General features: G+C 29.4%; 4 protein-coding genes and 1 long non-coding RNA gene across 6 annotated transcripts; 2 read left to right on the forward strand and 3 right to left on the reverse strand.

Moving 5' to 3' along the window:
* Positions 1-18: 18 nt before the first annotated feature.
* Positions 19-7,710, reverse strand: arr (low-density lipoprotein receptor-related protein 6). The gene is made up of 10 exons (XM_031992330.2): positions 7,349-7,710; positions 6,134-7,159; positions 4,926-5,856; positions 4,550-4,834; positions 4,097-4,377; positions 3,733-3,984; positions 2,603-3,458; positions 2,288-2,523; positions 1,687-2,193; positions 19-1,408 (listed from the first exon to the last, which is right to left on the reverse strand). The coding sequence occupies exons 1-10, from the start codon at positions 7,413-7,415 to the stop codon at positions 1,035-1,037; spliced, it is 4,815 nt and encodes a 1,604-aa protein (XP_031848190.1). The 5' UTR covers positions 7,416-7,710; the 3' UTR covers positions 19-1,034.
* A 744-nt stretch (positions 7,711-8,454) lies between these two features.
* On the forward strand, positions 8,455-11,639 carry Pp4-19C (protein phosphatase 19C). Its single transcript, XM_031992319.2, has 6 exons — positions 8,455-8,690; positions 9,616-9,783; positions 9,852-10,004; positions 10,118-10,369; positions 10,552-10,790; positions 11,266-11,639. Exons 2-6 carry the CDS (start codon positions 9,634-9,636, stop codon positions 11,393-11,395), a joined length of 924 nt encoding a protein of 307 aa, XP_031848179.1. The 5' UTR covers positions 8,455-8,690; positions 9,616-9,633; the 3' UTR covers positions 11,396-11,639.
* Positions 11,640-11,782: 143 nt separating this feature from the next.
* On the reverse strand, positions 11,783-12,881 carry LOC116433808 (uncharacterized). The gene is made up of 3 exons (XR_004236371.2): positions 12,543-12,881; positions 12,264-12,404; positions 11,783-12,190 (listed from the first exon to the last, which is right to left on the reverse strand). It is a non-coding gene; the product is annotated as an uncharacterized LOC116433808 (long non-coding RNA).
* Positions 12,882-13,053: 172 nt separating this feature from the next.
* LOC116433807 (complex III assembly factor LYRM7) lies at positions 13,054-14,814 on the forward strand. 2 transcript variants are annotated; one of them, XM_031992322.2, is made up of 6 exons: positions 13,054-13,268; positions 13,482-13,535; positions 13,798-13,870; positions 13,939-14,009; positions 14,332-14,413; positions 14,485-14,814. In XM_031992322.2, the coding sequence occupies exons 2-6, from the start codon at positions 13,512-13,514 to the stop codon at positions 14,598-14,600; spliced, it is 366 nt and encodes a 121-aa protein (XP_031848182.1). In that variant the 5' UTR covers positions 13,054-13,268; positions 13,482-13,511; the 3' UTR covers positions 14,601-14,814. The 2 variants fall into 2 exon arrangements, with proteins under 2 accessions (XP_031848182.1, XP_031848181.1); XM_031992321.2 differs by having other exon boundaries at positions 13,066-13,535.
* LOC116433805 (glycerol-3-phosphate dehydrogenase [NAD(+)], cytoplasmic) lies at positions 14,805-21,447 on the reverse strand. The gene is made up of 8 exons (XM_076373913.1): positions 21,163-21,447; positions 20,273-20,453; positions 16,499-16,639; positions 16,278-16,419; positions 15,886-15,998; positions 15,570-15,800; positions 15,272-15,471; positions 14,805-14,933 (listed from the first exon to the last, which is right to left on the reverse strand). The coding sequence occupies exons 1-8, from the start codon at positions 21,210-21,212 to the stop codon at positions 14,903-14,905; spliced, it is 1,089 nt and encodes a 362-aa protein (XP_076230028.1). The 5' UTR covers positions 21,213-21,447; the 3' UTR covers positions 14,805-14,902.
* Between the last annotated feature and the right edge of the window lie 240 nt (positions 21,448-21,687).

Genomic DNA, 21,687 nt, shown 5'->3' on the forward strand with positions numbered 1-21,687 from the left:
TATGTTTTATGGCACAGCTCGATTATATTGCGAAAACAGTGTCTTTTTCTCTTACTTAATATTAAAAAAGTATGACATTTTAATTTCCAACATTCTCATTGACATTTACATAAAAAATGCAAAATAAGTGCGAGCATTTTCTATTTTCATTGCAAACCATTCATTTCAAAAAATGTAATACTTTCTACGAATATATATTTTAAATATTCTTAGGTTATTTACTTTTATCGTTATGTTTCCGTTACTATTATTTTGATTTTGTTTTTATTAGAAATAATTTTTAATTCTACTATCTATTTGAAAAGATTTTTTTTTCTAATGATTATTATAATTATTATTTTAATTTGTAATACAGATTTTGATATGTTTTTGTTGTAGGTACGAAACTTAAAATTTAAATTTTCATTTAATATACTGTGTGTGCATGAGTAAGAGTATAAATGTTTAAAAGTCTAAAAATAGTACTTATACAAAACGAAATCATCTGCTTAAACAACTTGTATCGTAGTGACTAAGAATCATTTACAATCTTTATACATTCTTACAATATTTACAGAATTTTACGATTAAATCACTTACATTATAAAGTTAGTAGGCACAATGGTATTAATTTCTTTGCAGGAATAATTATAAAAAAAACTCGTTTACTTTCAAACGATATTAAAATCAGACTTGATTGTATTAAAAAAGGCACTCAAAAGAAAAATGTTTACTTTTTGTTTCTCCTGCTTCTCTTTGAGCTACTATCTGTTAAAAGTCTTCAGTATGGAAGTATTAGTTAAAATGTACATTACATTAATTATGAAATTATAAAATGTGTTTCATGTTACTTTCCTTGTAAATACGAATAAATACAAAATTTTCAATATTCAGTTTTTCCAATGTCAAACATTAAGAAGAAACATTATGTTAATTCTCTCTACCAAATAAATTATGAACATTCTAATAAATTCTCAAGTTTGTTTAAAATCTTTCAAAATCTTGTAAAAAATATGATTTTATGAAGAATGAGATATTTAAAATGTATAGTATATTCAAGGAACAGGAGAAGGTGGCGGTGGAAGTGGACTAAAATATGTAGATGATCTTGAACTAGGAGATGGAGGACAACTAATTCCTGCATCACTTTGATAAACAGACCTTGGAGTAGGAGGTGGAGGAAAAGGTTCACTTTCATATCTATATCTTGCTGGATAATTACTGTCTGATTCATCACAAACATCTGTACTGCAAGGGGTTGGAGGTGGAGGCTGATTAATGCTTCTATAATGTCTGTAAGGTTTATATCTAGATGCATTACTGCTTGAGCATCTGGTGGAATTTGCTGTTGTTGCTGGACTTGGCGGAGGATTTAATGTTTCTTGAGGATAACCTCCTGCTGAACTTCCTCGTGTTGAACTTGATGCACCTTAAGTAATAGAATACCATTTTTTATTGTTTACTAAACTTTCGTCTATATATTATGTGTTTCTAATTAAAATGGTTCAATTTATTATTATATAAACAATGAACATTAAATTACGTATATTTATAAATTTATTTCTCTGAGTTATGCCATCTAATTATTTCTGATTAAATTTAAATTATATTATGCCAATCAAAAGATTACATATGGTGCTTAAATATATTTGCTATTTATTTTTAATTTATCAATTATAGGAATAAATTCATAAAAGAAAAACTTACCAGTAATATGACTTCGATCATAACTAGATCCAATACTACTCCCATTTAGCATTGACATTCCCACAGTCTCCATTCCAATTTTCAGATCTTTTCTACAATTTTTTTGTGCAAACATTGGTTTTGCCAACCTCGCAGGTTTTGGCGACAAAGGATCTCCAGCAGAGTCGTGTAAAATATCAGGTAATTCTTCACTGTTTATAAACTTTCTTCTACAATAATAAAATCCAAAAGCAACAGCTACTATTGTCGCAGTCACTATAATAAGTACAATGACGTAGGTAATTTTTCCAGATTCTAATGAATTGCTTTCTTGTCGAGGTGGGTTTACAGGTGTACATAAAGATGGAAATTCATCGCTACCATCAGCACAATCATCCCAACCATCGCAAAGGGTTGAAGTAGAAATACAAACACCGTTTCCAATACACTGAAATTGATCCGGACAACAATGAGCTTCATCCAGACCATCATGACACTGAGCAGTTCCATCGCAAACCCATGACATATCTAACATATGTAAAAATATTTCAGAAATAATAATTATTTCATTTTCAATGCACGATTAATGATTTTTATATTAGTGTAATATATTTATTCTTACCAATACAGTGACCGCTTTGACATTTAAATTGTTCACGACTACAAGTTGGACATCCTAGTTCATCGCTACCATCAGGACAATCTGTTTGACCATCGCATTTCCATGTTGCAGGTATACAATCCTTTGCCATTGCAGAACTAGGTGCAGCACAAGTAAAATGATCTGATCCACAAGCTGGTGCAGCCCTACAAGTTTTTCCATCTTCGGAAAGAACCAAAGATTTTGGACAAGAACACCTGAAAGTATTAATGTCTAAATTTATTTAGAATATGTAACATTATAAAGACATATTAATAACTGAAATTTTATTCTTACACGGATGAAGTTGTTCCAATGCAGAAATGGGAACATCCACCATAATCTCGAAAGGGGCTACAAATATGCGTCTTCATTATGTCATTTTGCGGAGCATTTACTGTAATTAAATCTGTCAGCGCTTTGTTCATAATCATTTTTCTTCCACTTCCGGATTTGTTAACACGTTCTAAACTTAATGTGTCTTTATCAAACCAATAAACAAAATCAGAAAAGACAGCCAAATAAATAATTGATCCTTGTTTAACATGAGACACTAGAATTTTTCTATTATTTCCATCGAAATCTGCGCATTCAATTCGATTTCCGTGCGCCCAATATATAATATTGGAAACTGCATCAACCGCAATACTGGTTGGTTGTTCAAGATCAGTTGCGATCACCACTCTCTCTTTTCCATCCATTTTACTACGAATTACTCTCATTTTTCTTCCAACATCCGTCCAAAAAAGTAATCTTTTTTCAGAATGTATAGCAATATTTCGTGGTTTTTCTCCATCACCTTTAACGACAATGCCTAAAGCAGAGCCATTATCGAGTTTTGTAACATTTATTGCATCATTTATAGCACAAGACCAGAATAATAGCCTTCCTAAAGGATCTAAAGCTAGATCGACAGGGTGTCCGGAACTTCCAGAAACCACTATTGTAGAATGCGTTTTATTTTCCAAAGTTTTTCTTATAGATGAAGTTCGACCATCTATCCAATAAATGTGTTGGGTTATCGGGTCAAATTCTATAGACCGCACATTTTTTAGACCCTGAATTCGTAGGACTATATCTGGACAGTCATTAGTGTCAGGAAGAAAACGATAAATTGCATTTCGTGAACTGTACATCATAAAAATGCTTGGTGCTGTAAATAAAATATAGTTACGTTTAATTATACGAGTGATACTACTACAATATAAATTATGTTTGTAAACTGATTGCTTTAATTATAACTAATACAACGATTACAATCAATAACTTGTCTTTTGTCTGCAAAGATTAACTGTTTAGAATGAATTAGAGATTTCAAAAAGTAAACAGTTCATTAAAAATATTTTTTTTTTTTAAGTATGTTTTATTATATTAATATTGCTATTAATTCAATACTTAAAAGATTACATTAATTTAAATATACAAACCAATGCAAGATTTATTATTTTCTCCTAAGATATAATGTGTAGGGCATTCACACTTGAAAGAATTAGATATACTTTCATTTTCTCCAGGCAAAGCGATACAAAGGTGGCTGCAATTTCCATTTTTCAATGCACATGGATTCCGTCCTGCTTGTTTAGAAGCATGAAAAACTAACAAATCTGTCACTGATTCTAACTTGTTGTGTATTTTCACTCTGTTTGCTCCAGTGGTTTTATTGGCTTTCTCTATGTCACCTATTAATAGCAAATTACTTCAAATATTTCTGTTACAAACTTAAGAGATATTAAAATTTATAGAATTAACAATGTAATCACTTATTAATTGATGCATTTATGTATTTCTTACCTGTATTCCAATCTGTCCAGTAAATATAATCTTGATATTGTGTAATACTAAATGGATATCCAATATTCTGTGTTATGATTGCTTCCTTTTTCCTTGTACGCAAATCAAAACTATCAATAGCTGGAGTATGTAAATCTGCCCAATATAATTTCTGTGCTAAATGATCAATGGTTAAACCATTTGCTCTTCCAATATTGAAAAGTATAATTTCTCGATTTGTACCATCTAACAGGGATCTTTCTATACTACCGGAATTCCCCCACTCTGTCCAGTACATGTAACTAGAAAAGTTACAATTATTTAATTACTACCTAATTTTTTTCTTATAAAAAAATATTGATATTATGAACAGTTATTGCTATAGATTAAAAAATTCAAATATGTTACTTTTTTTGTTAATACCTTTGTTAATACCCAAAATTGAATAAAAAATTAATAATTAACTATAGTTACCCTCTGCTTGGATCAAGAGCTACACATCTAGGTTCAGTAATATCATTCCAAACAAGAACTTTTCTACTGCAGCCTTCTAATCGTACCATTTCTATTCTCCGAGTTCCTGTGTCACTCCAATATAAATTATGAGCAATCCAATCTATCGCTAAACCTTCAGGTGTTTCTAAACCAAGGTCAACAACTCTTTCCATATCAGAACCATTTATAAAAGCTCTTGTGATTGTTTTTAATTTAACATCTGTCCAGTAAATGCGATTGTCTGCTATGTTAAAATCCAAAGCGCTGATATAAAGGAACATTCAATTAATAAATTTGTATTACAACAATATTTATATTAATTCATGAATATTGTATTAATAATTATAACATTTACCTAGCATCTTTAACACCGGTCAATGGAATAATGTTATCATTATTTGCATTTTCAATACTAATTCTTCCAATATTCTCCTTCTTTGCAAATAACATAAATGCATCAGGGATAACGCAAGTCCTCTTATCTTTTGTTAACTCATAACCAATCTGACACGCACAAACATATTTGTTTTCAGGTCTATTTAAACATAAATGACTACATCCTCCATTATTTTTTGCACAAGGATTTGTACCATTAAATTTTCCTAAATGCACTGCTTTTAAACCCATTACATTTGGGACTTGATCAACAATAACTACTCTTTCTCCACCTGTAAGTTTGTTTGCCCTATCTACGCTTCGTCTTTGCCAATCGGTCCAATATAAATAGTCTCCCAATAAACTCAATCCAAAAAGATGTGGCAGATTGTCAGTAATTACTTCTCTCCTGTCTGTGCCATCCATATTACAAACTTCAATCTTATCTGTTTTCGCATCGCACCAATAAATTTTCCACCTAGCAAGGTCTAAAGCAATTCCATTTGGCCAAACAATGTCTTTAGTTACTAGAAGAATACGTTCTGTACCATCAAGATTACTTCTTTCTATTTTTGGACGTTTTTCATACCAGTCAGTCCAGAACATCCAACCAAGTTCTGGAGCTAAAGCTATTGCTCTAGGTTCTATTAAGTCTTCATTTATTAATACTTTTCTACTTGTACCATTTAATCGGGCTACTTCAATTCTATCTGTTCCTGTATCAGTCCAGTAAAGATTTTGAGCTAACCAGTCAATAGCTATGCCGTCAGGATTTTTTACTTCTGTTACTATAATATTTTCTTGATTAGAACCATCAAGGGAGGCTCTCCGAATTGCACAAGCTTCTTCATCAGTCCAATAAAGCATTTCTTGCACAGGGTCAAAGTCAATTGCGATCGCATGTTTGATTCCTAATGTTATTTAAAAAAGATATTAAATTTAATTATATGTTCAATAAAAATAATTTTTATATTTACATACAATTTTTATAAAATATTTATGGCATTCACTAAAATAATCTTGTTTTTAATATGTTTATCCCTTTTTAAATCGAAGGTTTTGAAATTAAAATTAAAATTAAAATTAAAAGAGGAGATTCATAAATAATAAATAGAATTAAAAACAGAAGATACTCTATGATCCGTAGAAAATGTTAAGAAATAAATTGTGTATGGAAAATGATCATACCTGTCAATGGTAAAACAAAATTTGTATAATCAGGAGAATCCAAAGATATTCGACAAATTTCATTTCTTTGAACTATTAATAATAACTCTTCTGGTCTTTCAGCACAAGTCAAATTATCCACTAACTTCACACCCGTAGGACACGCACACGTGTAACCAGGTTCTGACAAGCTTAGGAGACACAAATGTGAACAATTTCCATTATCTTTTTCACACGGATGATTTCCACGTGGTTGTCTTCTAACATCCCATACTTTTATGTCGCCAGGAATATATTCTCCATGTAATAATTCTCTAGGATGTGCTTGATTTTGCTGTACGTCGAATGAATGTATACACCATGTTTTCCAATCAGTCCAATATAATCTATGATCAAAAAATGTTACAGCAAAAGGATAATCTAACCCTTGTTCCACTACTTTCCGCCTATTTTTTCCATAATAATCCATGACTGCAATAAATTTGAGTCTTCCATCCACCCAGTAAACTAATTCATTTTCATAATCCACTGTCAAACCATTTGGCCAAAATATATCTTCAGAAATGATTACTTCTCTCGTTGATGGATCTCCATTCATTGCAGCTCTCTCTATTTTAGGCACATCACCCCAGTCTGTCCAAAAAAGTATACTTTTCATTGGTACAAGAGCGATAGCTCTTGGTTGATAAATATCTGTCCAGAAAAGAACTTTTCTATGACGTCCATCAATACTAGTTACTTCTATTCTATTCTTTTCTCCATCTGTCCAATACAATTTTCCTGTATACCAATCACAGGCTAAGCCGTCGGGAGATATTAAACTTGAATTCACTACAACCATTCTTTCACCAGTATGAGTACCATTTGTTTGGACACATTGAATTATTTCTAGACCACTATCCGACCAACATACCAATTCTTGTTCAAAATAGAAGTCTAAAGCTGCACCTTCAGAGACATCTTTAATTATAGTAGTTATTTTATTAGTACGAGAAGCATTAGCCATTCTAATATCCTTTTGTGTAGCAAACAGAAGTGTCGGTGATCCTAGAACAATAAGATATAGTTAATGATTAATACAAAGAAGTATACAAAGTTAGCTCAATTTTGAAATAAGTCATTATAACACAGTAGATAAATTTAAACATTATCTCTAACAATCATAGTATTTATGAAAGTATATCATAACCTTCATTTAGAAGTTACATTTAAAATAAAATAATAGATATGACCTACCATTCGAAAAAAGTACGAGTTTGAAGAAGGACGCAGTTAAGATAATTATTAAACTAATGACAGCCATTCTAACGCTTTTAATAGGATTTTTAAATTGTGAACATTACGAGGAGCTCATAAGGCGTCGTTCGTCAATTCTCATTCATGACGAACGATCGATCCGCTCCCCGTGCGCTTTATCGGACGTTCATTTATTGAATAAGTTTTACGTTCTTCTCAACGTAATATTAAGTAAAAGATATTCTCCATCCTTTGAATAAACTATTGTCTAATCAGACGCTTCGTTAGAAGCCAGCGGTTCTCATAAACCAATCATTACTACCCATGCACTTCCAATTGATAATGAAGCTTAACTGAATGTGACGTCACAAAAACAAACTGCAGGTTAGATCTTCGCCATGGAGAATGTTTAGAGGTGAAACTCCAATTTTTTCTGAAATTACAGTAACTTACTAGTTAGCAGGACTGTTGAACTGGGAGCTCACGAGCTCTCTAGGGTCTTTTCCCTCACGGAAAGTTATCCTTACTTAAAGCTATAGTTTCATTTGGAAACGATAGATTATCATTTCTTCTTTCCCTGATTATAAAAATATTACAATTATATTAATCCTGTGTTATAATACGTTTGTGGAGTGATAAGACACATAATCTATTGTGCCCATATGGTACAATATCTCCCGAGGTGAGGAAATCAATTTTTTTAATCCGAATAAAAGAATTGTTTATAACTTTGAAAATATTAAATTTTCGACTTTAAATGTTCATTAGAATGTTTTTTTCTTTTGACGAATGCTATCTATCTTTAGAATATTTAACGCTTTTTTAAATATCTTGTGTAATGTATAACTATAATACAGTACACATCGAACATCAAATGTAATAACAATATTTTATATATGTACAAATATTATTAATCAAAATTCTTTAATTAACATTATTCGATTAAATAATTGTTCAATTATCATAAAAGTCTTACCAATTGTTATGAAAAAATCATATTAAATTAAATTTCGCGCTCGTATTCAAGAAATATTAAGGCAAATACTCAACAGTGCAGCATATAATTTAGAATCGCAACAATAAATTCAGTTAAATTTCTTTTCTCAATTTGCTTTAATCCATGCTAGCTTACTCGATTTTATTCTCGGCTTCCTTGGTGTAATGTCAGTTATACACTGATGTTCAACGTTTGTTGAAACGATTATTTTTATTATTGTATCCAATTGTCAATGTTTTAATATATATATATGAAATAAACAAAGAAAATTTTAATTGGGCGTGCATTATTTAGATGCGTTTTATTTACGAAGTGGAATAGTCTTCGATTTCTTTATACGATCAGGTACGTTCGTCTTTTTCCTTATAAGATACTATTTATTTGTATATTGTACAGTTATTTAGGTTATCTATTCGTTACATTGTTATGTGTTATTTTATATTATGATAATATCATGTATACTTAGGTATGGATGTATCTATTTATGTTTATTCAAAATTTTAATTGATTAAATAATATAGTTTCTGACATGTAATTGTTTAAAAACTAAATTTTTAAAGTAAATTTATAAAATAGATTCTAAGAGGATTCTAGAAATAATTGAATTCTTATATACATTTATATTTAATTCTTTTCGTATACTGCACAGTTCATTTTTTTTTTAATAAATTTAATTTATCCATCATATATATAGTGTTCTTCCAATTTTTAAAATTTTGTGGGTATATTTAGTGATAATTAGACAAATGCGATTATGACAGAAGTCTAACTATTGTATATCTAACTTTAAAATTGCATCATTTGTTACATGTAAAATATCTTGATTACTCTTATGTATAATAGCTTTCATATTCCAAATAATGAAAAATTTCTTCATATAAGTTAATTTTCTATTATATCATATACGTCTGTACATATATGGAAAAAATGAGACAGTTTTCATAACATTATATTATTGTGTTTAATGAAATATATACATAGTATATTATGAATAAATAAAAATTTAATATTGGCATAACATATATTGAACATATTTTTATTTCATTGTTCAATTTTATTATTCAATGACAACTTTTAAAAGTAATAACAAAATAAAAACATTTAGAATTCTAGTCTTCAGATGATTGTTTGTAATGTAGAGTCTCTGTATTATTGAAATTAAAAAATTTGTTAAATAATAGATCAAATACAATGTTATATGTAATTGATACTAAATAAATTCAATATAATATATTGAATAATTGGTTTTAATAATGTATATAATTTTTAGCAAAAGATAGCTTTTAAAATGGCTGATTCCAGTGATTTGGATCGGCAAATAGAACAGCTAAAAAAATGTGAAATTATTAAAGAAGTTGAAGTTAAAGCTCTTTGTGCAAAAGCACGAGAAATTCTCATTGAAGAAAGTAATGTACAGAGAGTTGATTCTCCAGTTACGGTATGTTTTTTTCAAAAAGAAGGTCAAAATATTTAATCATAACTTACAAAAATGCATTTTATTTTTAGGTGTGCGGAGATATTCATGGTCAATTTTATGATTTAAAAGAATTATTTAAAGTTGGTGGAGATGTGCCAGAAACAAATTATTTGTTCATGGGTGATTTTGTTGATAGAGGTTTTTATAGCGTTGAAACATTCCTTCTTCTTTTGGCATTAAAAGTAATAAACAAAAATATTATAGTAATATAAATTTGTGAACTTTTTATAAAGAATAAACTTAAATAGACAATAAATTTGTACGGTTATAGGCATTAATTTAAAGCTACTTGCAGGTTCGTTATCCTGATAGGATTACATTGATAAGAGGAAATCATGAGTCCCGGCAAATTACTCAAGTATATGGCTTTTATGATGAATGCTTACGTAAATATGGTACCAATTCAGTTTGGCGATGGTGTACCGAAATATTTGACTATTTATCTCTTTCTGCTATCATCGATGGGAAAATATTTTGCGTTCATGGAGGATTATCACCAAGCATTCAGACACTTGATCAAATAAGAACTATAGATAGAAAACAAGAAGTAAGTGAGAAACATATTTAAATATATTAACTTCTTATGTATGACCATCTATAAACATTTGTAAGTATAAGAACAATTTTGGTAATTTTCCCTAAGATGTAACAAAAGGAATATACTCTGCCTTACACTTTTACAAACGCTTTAATCCATTATATTGAAAATAAAGTAAGAAATTTTTATAGGTTCCACATGATGGACCAATGTGTGATTTACTTTGGTCAGATCCTGAAGATACTCAGGGTTGGGGGGTTTCACCACGTGGAGCTGGTTATCTCTTTGGAAGTGATGTTGTAGCTCAGTTTAATTCCGCAAATGATATTGATATGATATGTAGGGCACATCAATTAGTTATGGAAGGATATAAATGGCATTTTAATGAAACTGTTTTGACTGTTTGGTCTGCACCTAACTACTGTTACAGGTATATGAATCTTTAAAAATTTTAAATAATATAGGATTTTTAAATGGATATATTTTAAGTGTAATCAATTACACAGAAAGTGTATAATTTTAAATTAGTAGATAAGTTATGGGTAACTTCCTTAATGTTTTTAAATTCACTTTAGATGAGTAAGAAGTCGCATAATGTGTTACAAATTAATTTTGGAACAATGTTATAAATATATATTGTACAATTGAATTTAATTTGAATTATCAAATGTTGTATAAACTATTCAATGTCTTTGTAGCTTCAAATCATGACTTTTTTGAAAAATTTCATGAAATTAGATATTAAAACTTATTGTATAATGTTTTTATAAGATTTTTCACAAATAATATTAATCTATTATATATTCTTTAATATTATTAAGATGTACGATTATTATAAGATTATTATTACTATATAATTACAATTTACTAAATAATTAATTGTAAATACGACGTTTTTTTCACAGATGTGGAAATGTAGCCGCAATATTAGAATTAAATGAACACCTTCAACGAGATTTCACGATATTTGAAGCAGCACCACAAGAAAGTCGAGGAATACCTAGTAAAAAGCCTCAAGCTGATTACTTTTTATAAAAAAATTTCCATTAAAAATGACTGTATAAACCAAAACATCTCCAAATAATTGTTAAAGAAAAGAAAATCATTTTAAATGATTGCATGATATGTATTTAGGAACGTGTAAGCATGTCAATCGAAGAAGGAAGTTCAATACAAGGATATAATAGACAAGTGATAAAAGTTGATCGGTTTGTAATTGAATGCTATTTAAGATACCACTTTGATATAATAAATATTATGAATCATGTTTTTTTCACTATTATATGTTACTTAGTTATATAGAGTTAATTAACATATAACACTACCCTAAGGCCCTCTCCTTATTAGTTAAATTCAATGATCACAGATTATATACTAAGTTTTCTATTTGTCAAATAAATAGATATGCCATAAACATGGTAAACAAAACTGAAATGCAAAAGTATGTAATATATTCTTAATAAAATACCTAACGCTTTAATATATCTACCAGATTATTTTTAACAGTTTTTAAAACAGGTTACAAATTTTTGTGTTATTCCATCTTACCCTGTCTTATTCTATTGGTTTATCTTATTTGAAGGTAGGATATTTTTTTGATAAAATTGTAAAATAAACTTATAATTTATTATGCATGTATCTTTATCTAGACGTGATGGTGATAATAGTCACATGCAGTCTCCACCTCAACAAAAAAATAGTTACATTCAATGACCATAGATAATATACAATAAAAGCTAGTTTCTTGATTTAAGTTATTAAGTGGTCATTATAGACTTGGTAATCCACCAGGGATATACTGAGACAAGTTGCTTTCAACCTCTTTTCATCCTACAAATAAAAATCAATCAATTTCATTTCAAATCTTGTTCATTGTAAAAGGTGAAAACATTTGCATACTTACATTAGCTAATAAATGATATCTATAATTAGGGAATTCTTCATCATATTTCAATTCACAAACTCAAACTTCTTTTATTGCCATAAGCAGATTCATGGACTCATCAGAATCTTCAACTTATGAACTCCTCAGTATAAGGCATACCTATAAATTTATGAAATGTTACTATTCATTTTTTCTTCTCTGATAGTTAAACGAAGATCTACCATGTATTGCTTTCATCTACAAGATTACATTTAATATTATGCAAGTATATATAATAAGAACCAACAAAAATCATACCTCAAGCATATCATAGTATTTACACAATCATGTAAAATAATTTTCCTTCACCACATGAGTTGCTCCATATTCTGATACCAGATTTACGAAAAATTCATGCTTTTATTACCCATCTGTGAAATGTACTATCATTTAGATTACTTCGGTGTTACAAAAATAGAGTAAAATTATATTAAACTTGCGTATTTTCATAAAAACTCAGCGCAACAATTGGAGTTGTTGATATATCGTTCGTGGAAGTTGAATTCGTGATATGTTTTTGTAAGTAATCTAATAAAGTAACAATATAACTTGTGATTAGTTTTTATCTACAAGGATTATTTTAGTTATTTTATTAAATTATAGTACAATTTTGTTTGTTGAGATGGAGACTGCGCCGATTGTACTGCTTGTACCGATTGTGCTGGTTTAGAATCATTTTTAAAGCCAGCATTAACCGGGTTGCCAATTTTATGACCAACTTCATCACCAAGAACTTTTACATCTATGTCTATTATTACCATCCATACGTCCAAATAAAAATAAATACTAAGCAACATACAGTCCGTTTCGTGTCTCTCCCCTATTTCTCACTTTTACACTACGCACCGGAAAAACGGTTTTTCCGCCAAATCTTTGTTTCTTGTCCCGCCAGTTTAGAGACATCTATTGAATATCTGAATTACCACTGTCACAGATCATCGTTTCTGCAAAAGTAATATGGTAATACCTTATATAAGTAAATAGGTATGTACTTAAGTATACCTCGATTTAGGAATACTAATGTTTATGTTTAGTATAAGCTTTGCTTCTGTAAATATATTGTGTATTTAAGTACCGTAATTATACTATGTTGTCCTGTTACATGCGGATACATTATTAAATAGTAATAATGATCAAAATTAATTATGAAATTTTTATAATTAGAATACACGATAAATAAATAAAAAGTATTGTCAGTTTCTCTAGGAAATTTATTTATATAAAAAAATGGGAGATAATCTTCGTAAACAGGTGAGTGTTACAGTTCTGAATACCTACTTATATTATTAAACATGTTCATAAAGTTCCTTGATAAAAAATTGTTGAGAATTTTTATGTACCTTATAATCAATTCCAATAAGAAATGATGAATTAGAAATATTTGATTGAAATTAGTTTTATGAAAAAAATTTAAAACCTTTAAAATTCTTTTCATGGTTTCAGTAGATTATGTTTTTATATGTTTACATTAGAAAATAATGAATTTTTCTGTTTTGAATTATTTTTTCTGTAGGTGTTATCTACATTTAAAAAACTACATCGAACCCGAATGAATACTTTTAATGGGGATGAAGTTGCATTAACAGGTAAATTATAGATTATAATCATTCAGATATAATTAAAATTATTAATATTTTAATAAATATCATTCAAGTTACAAGAAACAAGATTAACGAAGAATATAAGAAATATAAGAATGTTACAAACACAGCTGCTATTGAAGAGGTAAACTTCATATAATAATTTTATTTTATTTAAATCTCTTTAGTTCTTGAATGCTGAATAGTTGTGAAGGAATTCATGTAATATGCAAAAAATCTATGCTGTTTTTTATATATCTATTAATTGTGTCTTGCTTGTACACTTGTTATGATATTTACAAACAGTTATTACATACAAATTTTTTTATTGTATAAATAAGTTCATAACCTATAGAATAAAAACAGAGAAAACTGATACTATTCATTTTAGTAACCTATAGTTTCAAGAATCAAATATAGTCTTTCTATAGTCTTATAAATTGACCATAGTGTTGGTATTATTTCAGTTGAACAAATTTGCTGAGGAAGTGGAACATGAAGTTCGGACAACTGTAATACAAGCAGTTGAAAAGGAACCAGGAAAGTTTGGTAATATTTTTAAGATTACAATGTATTTTATTATTCTCAATTTGATTACTAAATACATTTTGTAATTTCAGCACTTCGTATCACACCAGATAAGCTGGTGGACAATGCATCTTACCAGGATTCTAATCAGCAATCTCCTAATGGTAATTGTAATATAAAATCAACTACAAAAAGTAATTCAAAATAATAAATAATTGTTACTTATTTAATGACTGTTTGTTTATAAATTATAAAAGATTTTTAAATTCTATTAGAAATGTATAATAAAAGTTGAACATTAATTTAAGAATCGAATTTAACTTTTTATTCAATATTTTATAGTACATTTATACACTTGTGTTCAAGAACAATTGTTGTCTTGTTATAAGAATTAATAATAAATTATCATGAGTTTAATTGGATCAATAATATCAATTTATTTGATTTTAATTGTTGTCAAATATAACATTTCTAACATTGAGCATAATATGAAAATATTTTAGCATGTGTCTATGCTTCTTCAGCACCTTCTACTTTCATCCTGCAAAATACAAATAAATCAATATATTTTAACAATAAAATAATTTAATTAAATTATGTATGATAACAACTTACGTTTTTTGTTATTTTAAATGTTATGTTTTCACGAATGAAAAGTGTACGAAGATGCTTCGCGTTTCTTAGGTATTTTGTCCCGATATATTTGGGAGTTTTTGCTCGTTAGAACAGTTTTAAGATCATTTCAAGTTAAAATATGAGTGTAATGATTAGTACATGTATAACGTTTTCGGCGCAAACCTAATTGTAAGATGATGTTTTAATTTCATGTTATTGACGAAAATTTCATTTTAAATAATAAAGAAAAATATATATACTAACCCGTGCTCGGGGTGATTACGAATTTGGTCAAGTAAATCTGCTGGTCTTATTTGATCCGTACAAATACGATGTACCGCAGTAAACAGAGGGAATTTCTCCAATAAGTTACGACCTTTCAACATTCCGTGGACTTCATCGGCTGTGGCTGGACCTTGTAACTTTTGTCCACCTAAAAGTTCGTCTTCTAATTGTTTAATTGTCTGTTAGAAAGAGATGAAAATATTTTATTGAAAAAGTTCGTTAATACTTAATAGTGGAATACAAAATAAATGCAGATACAGGATAAAATGATTTATACTTTGCCAGATTTAACATATTGTTCGCAAACTTTGCGATTTCGCCCACCATAACAAGTGGTGATTAAATCTGCTACACCACAACTTTCAAAGAATGTTGATAGCTTTGAACCACTATAAAATGTATCTACAAACTTAACCATTTCCATCAAGCCTAATCTGATCACAGCTGCTTTTGTGTTGTCACCTAATCCCATACCATCTATAAAACCAGCCGCGCAAGCAACAATGTTCTGAAATACAGATTGTAATACATATCCATGAATTTATTAAAAAAATTCATTTCAATAAAAATAGTTCTTTTTGTAATGTACGTACCTTTAGTGCACCGCATACTTCAACGGCTTCACAGTCATCTACGACTACTACTCTGAAATTCGGTGTTTGAATCATGTCTCTTAATAATGGTGCTAGACGTTTATCCTTGCAACCTAAAACAGTTAAGAGTTATGATAAATAATAATATGATAATCAGTTCGTTTATTTATTATTTAACATTGAAGTGCACCTAATTAAAAAAAATGAAATGATTTAATAAAAAGTTAAGTAGAAGTTTTATAGAATCGAATGTTTAATAAGTTTATTATAAGACAGAATTTGAATTAAAATATATTCTATAGAGATATCAATCGGGACATTATCCGATCACTGATTAGTTTAAAAAGGATGTAAAAATCTAGAAACTATGATTGTAATTAAATAGCAATTACCAATAGTAGTTTCGCAGAATTTTTCTTCAGCAACCTCATTAGCCAAATTGGCACCCATTAGTACATAGCATGGAATTCTCAAATGTTTTTCAATAATTTTAGAGATTAATTCGATGTTCGTCCCATCTCCTCGATCGAAACCCTAAATATAAATTCAAATATGCTCATTATAATGTATTCACTGAAATATAATCGTGTTAAATTCGTTCGAATATGTATACCTTAATTAATGATATACCAACTGCTGTTGGTTTAATTTTGTCTAGTAACGTTGCGCACAATGTTCGTATAAATTGGTGAGGTATTACAAATATTAGGATATCTGCATCTTTCGCAGCTTCGACGACATCAGGCACGGCAACCTGAAATTGACATATTGCTATAAATTACTGCGATTATTTATGATATTTTGCAAGTACAAAACATTCTTGTTTCGAGCTAATGAGAAATTAACATTGACTTCGATAGTAAAGTATTTTTTTGGAGTGATGAATCAGGTTACTGCGACTGTTTGTAAAATACTAGGTCATTTATAATTGTTTTTTATAAAAATACCGGTAACATAGTCCTACATCATTTATAATTGTTTAATTAAAATCCTGCCAATGCAGGTCTACGTTATTTTAAATTTTTAAGAAGAAACATTTCGTTATCAACGGAGTTTATTATTTTTACCTTTATTTCATCATACATTTTTTGTATTCATACAGATTTGATTAATCGAATTTTGCAGTATTTAGCAATAAACTTTAGGAAATTATATACGATTGTGAATGTGTTAATAGGTACTATATACTTAGTTTTTTTTCAATATTTGCCCAAAAAAGCAATTTCGATAAATCAGAATCCATTGTATTTAAATAGGGTTAAACAATCTTTAATCCCTTGACCTACAATATCGTGTCAGACTCGAGATGGAAATTTTAAACTGAATTTGAGAAATGTAAGTGTCATTTATTTTTTTTAAATGTAAATTAAATATTACATTTCTATTATCAATCTTCAACCTTTGGAATCGACATAGACATCGAACAAGCATCAAAATTCTTTCTTTTCCTAATAAATTATTAACGATAAGGTAATTGTATTAATCATAGTTAAGAAATTAATTATAGGACAAGGGGTTAAAAGGAACGAGACATAAAGGTAATTCCGAGCATTTCTTATGATGTAAGACTCGTTGCTTTACTGCTTTATTTATGGTCGAATGACCTTGTTTCAGAGCTCGTTGGAATTGTCTAAACATCCACTACTCTACTAGAAATAAAGGGTGTAGTGTGACATTTAAGTGGAGGTGACTTTGAAAGTCTTTGAAAATCCACCACAACAAATTATTGTCCCTTCCTCCTTTCTTTATAGATACTATATAACTCCGTTAAATATGTTTTTTTTTACTGTACAATGCAGTACTGCATAGTTTTTCGGTTGATTTCATTTCTCTCATTCTTTCCCAAAACTTTTACAGCAACCCGTATATTAACAGTAAACATCGAAAGCATTCGAAAAGTGGAGTTGTTTATTTTGTCTTGAGAACGACTGATATATTGATGATAATACTTATCTGTGCAAACATATTGTGAAATTTAAATAAATGTTTACTTTCCATTAACACGTGAATACCGATACATTTCTAAAGCCGCTTTCAGAATAACTTGGAAACTTTAATCTTGTTCTATTTATTATTCTTTCAAGCGTGATATTTTCTCTTTTCGTACCGCAATGTTACCTAACTCGAAGAGTTTTTAAATAACTACACGTTTAGCATGAGGGAGAAGGGAAAAGGCGTTTCAATTACGTACAATGCGAAAAATAATAACGATAGAAACAAATATTAAAGATAAAAATTATTTAGATTAGAACAAACAAATATACCGTAAATGACTTCTCAAAAACATCGCAAATTATACTGCTACAGGTTATTTTTATAAAAATAATTTTTGTTCGTTAAAAGTTTGATAATGGACATTATTCTATTCTCAGAAAAGTTCGTTTCTTTGTTTATTTATTCATTTGATGGGTGGCCTTTAGTATAGAAAAGGAAGAGACATAAATGAAATGTGAGGAGTTCACAACGTAATAGGTGATAAAATAATAAGAAATAAAGAATGTTAACACATTCATTGTAACGCATTACTACAAATAGTAATATTCCTCGTAATATTCATAATAGAGTTCCGAGCATGCTAAGTATAAACGTTGCCATGTTATACATTAGTGGAATTAGATATAAGGAAATATTGCTCGTTTGATTTAACAGTAGAACACAGAAAAATAGTTTATCTACATTTCTCATAGAATCGTGCAATTTGTTTATAGCGTGCGTGAAAAGCATGCATAAATTATACTGACGAAGTGTGAGCTCTTGTACGTTAGCATTAACGTGTTTTAATTGATATCGAAGACTAATGGCGAGACGTCGTTCAGACTTTAAAGGATTTATGATAGGGATTTACAATTAGACAGAGTGAGACTCAAGATGGAAATTTTAAACTGCATTTGAGAAATCTAAATGTTATTTATTTTCTTTAAATATAAATTAAATATTACTTTTCTATTATCAATCGTTAACTTTTGGAGTAAACGTAGAGATAGAACAAGTATCAAAATTATTTCTTTTCCCGATAAATTATTAATGATAAAGTAGCTGTGTCGATCATGGTTAAGAAATAAATCATAGGGTAAGGAGTTAGTTGAATATTTTTTTGGCCACGAATGCTTACACGAATAAAAAGGAAAGAAAATTATTTATAATATTTTTATATTTAATCTCAATATAGGACTATTGTATTTAATATGTATCTCCTATAACAGAAAAATTAACTTATATCCAGTTACCCACAATTCTTAGTGTTAATAACAATAGAAGCTAATTGCGACATATACACGATTGTATACTTTACAGCGATTAAGTATAATAATTTAAAAATAATATAAACAAGTTCTCAATGTTAATTAACACGATCGCGAACAGTTGTTTCAATAGCAATCTCCGTAGTAACAATATTTGATTAAAGCTAACGAATCGTCTTAATAAAATGCAAATGAAATTCCAAAAACCTCAATTTCCTACACCTTATACCATGCGTTACAATTTTAGATACAGACACAGATTATTTAGTGTAAGTTATTTCATTTTCTTTACGCAATATTACAAATATGTGACGCTGGTTACGAACGTGTTAACATTAAAACTACCAAGTACTTGAATTGATTTTGAAACATTTTTCTATAAAAACCATAACAGTCCGTTACATATCAATTGAGTTATATTTTAATTTGTATATTAATAAATCAATTATGTTAATCATTTCCCGAACAAGCATTCGTATGCTTTCAATAATTGTGAAAGAAGAAATGAGGAATGTGACATTTTGATCCATCTGATGGTTCTAGTGTTAAACATTACTCGAATGTAATAAATGCAGATTCAAACGTGTTCGAGCAACTTGAATACCCATCGCTATGCATAGGGGAATAAACTGTAAGGTCCGTGGCCGTACTAAACAGATTCGTGCGCCAAATGTGACTCATAGATTAGTAAGTCAAAACCGTCGTGACCCATATAATGGTCACTTGGGGTGAAGATTTCTGTTAGTAGCACGCGCGACTTCCTAAATACGAAATTATTTACAGCAATCCCTTCGTTGTAATCATAAAACGAAATCCGCCATATTTAAACAAAAGAAACGGTTTCCTATAAACGGTACTTCCCTTCTATTTTTGTGAACGTCACAGAAACAGAAAATTGTATTCGCGATAGGAAGGATTCGTTTTTTGTATGTGTATTCTAATTACTTGTCTGTTTTTATTTTTCTTCCTAAGTAATGCGTGTCTTGATAATTAATTTTTTTTGACGACTTCGTTATCATTTTTTTTTGCTTCTGTATTTACAAATATTTAGTATGTACATGGTTAGTAAGATATGAAGAGATATTTGCAAATGTAAATGTTAGTTATAGCGTGTTTAATGAGAATGCATAATAGGAAAAACTCACAATATTCTCTGGAAGTCTGTGCCCGGGAAGGTATTTGACATTTTCGTGCATCGTATTTATAATTTCAGTTAATTTTTGACTATTCACTATCTCTTCGTAGACATACATTGTCACGCGTGTTTCAAATTTGTTGTTATATTTGACAACATTGGCGCCCACAATTTTCGCGATAGCTGAACCCCTATAACATAGAAATTATATCAGCATAAATCCGGGCTATTTTTAAAAAACAATCAACTGTAGGACAACTACTGTAAATGCCTGTCCTCAAAAGCGGTGAACATGAAATAAACTTCTATTTTGCATATGTTCTATTTACCAGTATCTATTGACATTTTGAATATATGAAAGTAAGCAAAAAATAAAAGGCAAAAAGTAATGTCTGAATCACCGATATTAAATAATAAAAATATCCAACATGTTTGTTAATATGTTACAAGTATTTTAACATCTATGCGATGGAACTTTGTTCATGAATTTCAATAAGTTAAATTTGAAATAAGACTTATTTTATGCATCGTCGGAAAGATATTTAGGAAGAACCATCTTCTTTAATGAAAGACTATAGTGTCCTATTATCGCGATTAACGCTGATATTTACAGCTAGTATCTAATGTCGAGTGATTGGAACTCGGAACAAATCGGTTGCATGAACTTTATTTTCGTTCAATTTGACTCGAGGTCAGGTCAGATCTGAGATGTCTTAACGTATACTTCGTTTATTAGGAGTTTTGTGTGAAGAACCGATCGCTTTAGTACTTTTCACGTATCAAGATAGACTCGGAAGTTTTCATGGACACCATTGAGTGCAGTGTATAATGAATGAAATAAAAAAAAAAAAACTAAATTTCAATGAATCAATTATTTAGAATAAATATAAATGTATATACCAATTGCCGCTTCCAACAATGCATACTCTTTTCTTCGCTGGAGCAGCCATTTTGCAGTGCTTATGATATCACAGAATTAATGGTCACAGATTAAAGAGGTGATACACTCAACGTAGGCCAGTGTTACAATTCCGCTTATTTTCGGGCGCCGATGTACGATTGACTGACTGACCGATTAACTTACAAACTAACTTCAGTCTTCTTTGACCTTAGTAGCGATCACAAATTATTTTCTAACGGTTGGCGTATGCTGCTGTGGACCAAGGCCAACATGAACGCAACCGCAAACCGTGGCCAGGTTGAATGTTAAAATTAGCAACAGTTTGATAATACATTTGACATATTGTAAAGTTTTCAATGCAATGGATTGACCCTGAATTTCAAATTTATAACAGAATCGATAAATTGATTCCGATGATTAATTCCGATTTTCCAGAAGAGCCGTTGACGATAGTTCAGAGTATGTAAGGTGACATTAAATGAAGGTTCATGTGGTACGATTAATAAACAAATTTATTTTAAAAA

Source organism: Nomia melanderi, chromosome 14, assembly GCF_051020985.1.
Source record: "Nomia melanderi isolate GNS246 chromosome 14, iyNomMela1, whole genome shotgun sequence".
Classification (NCBI taxonomy): domain Eukaryota; kingdom Metazoa; phylum Arthropoda; class Insecta; order Hymenoptera; family Halictidae; genus Nomia; species Nomia melanderi.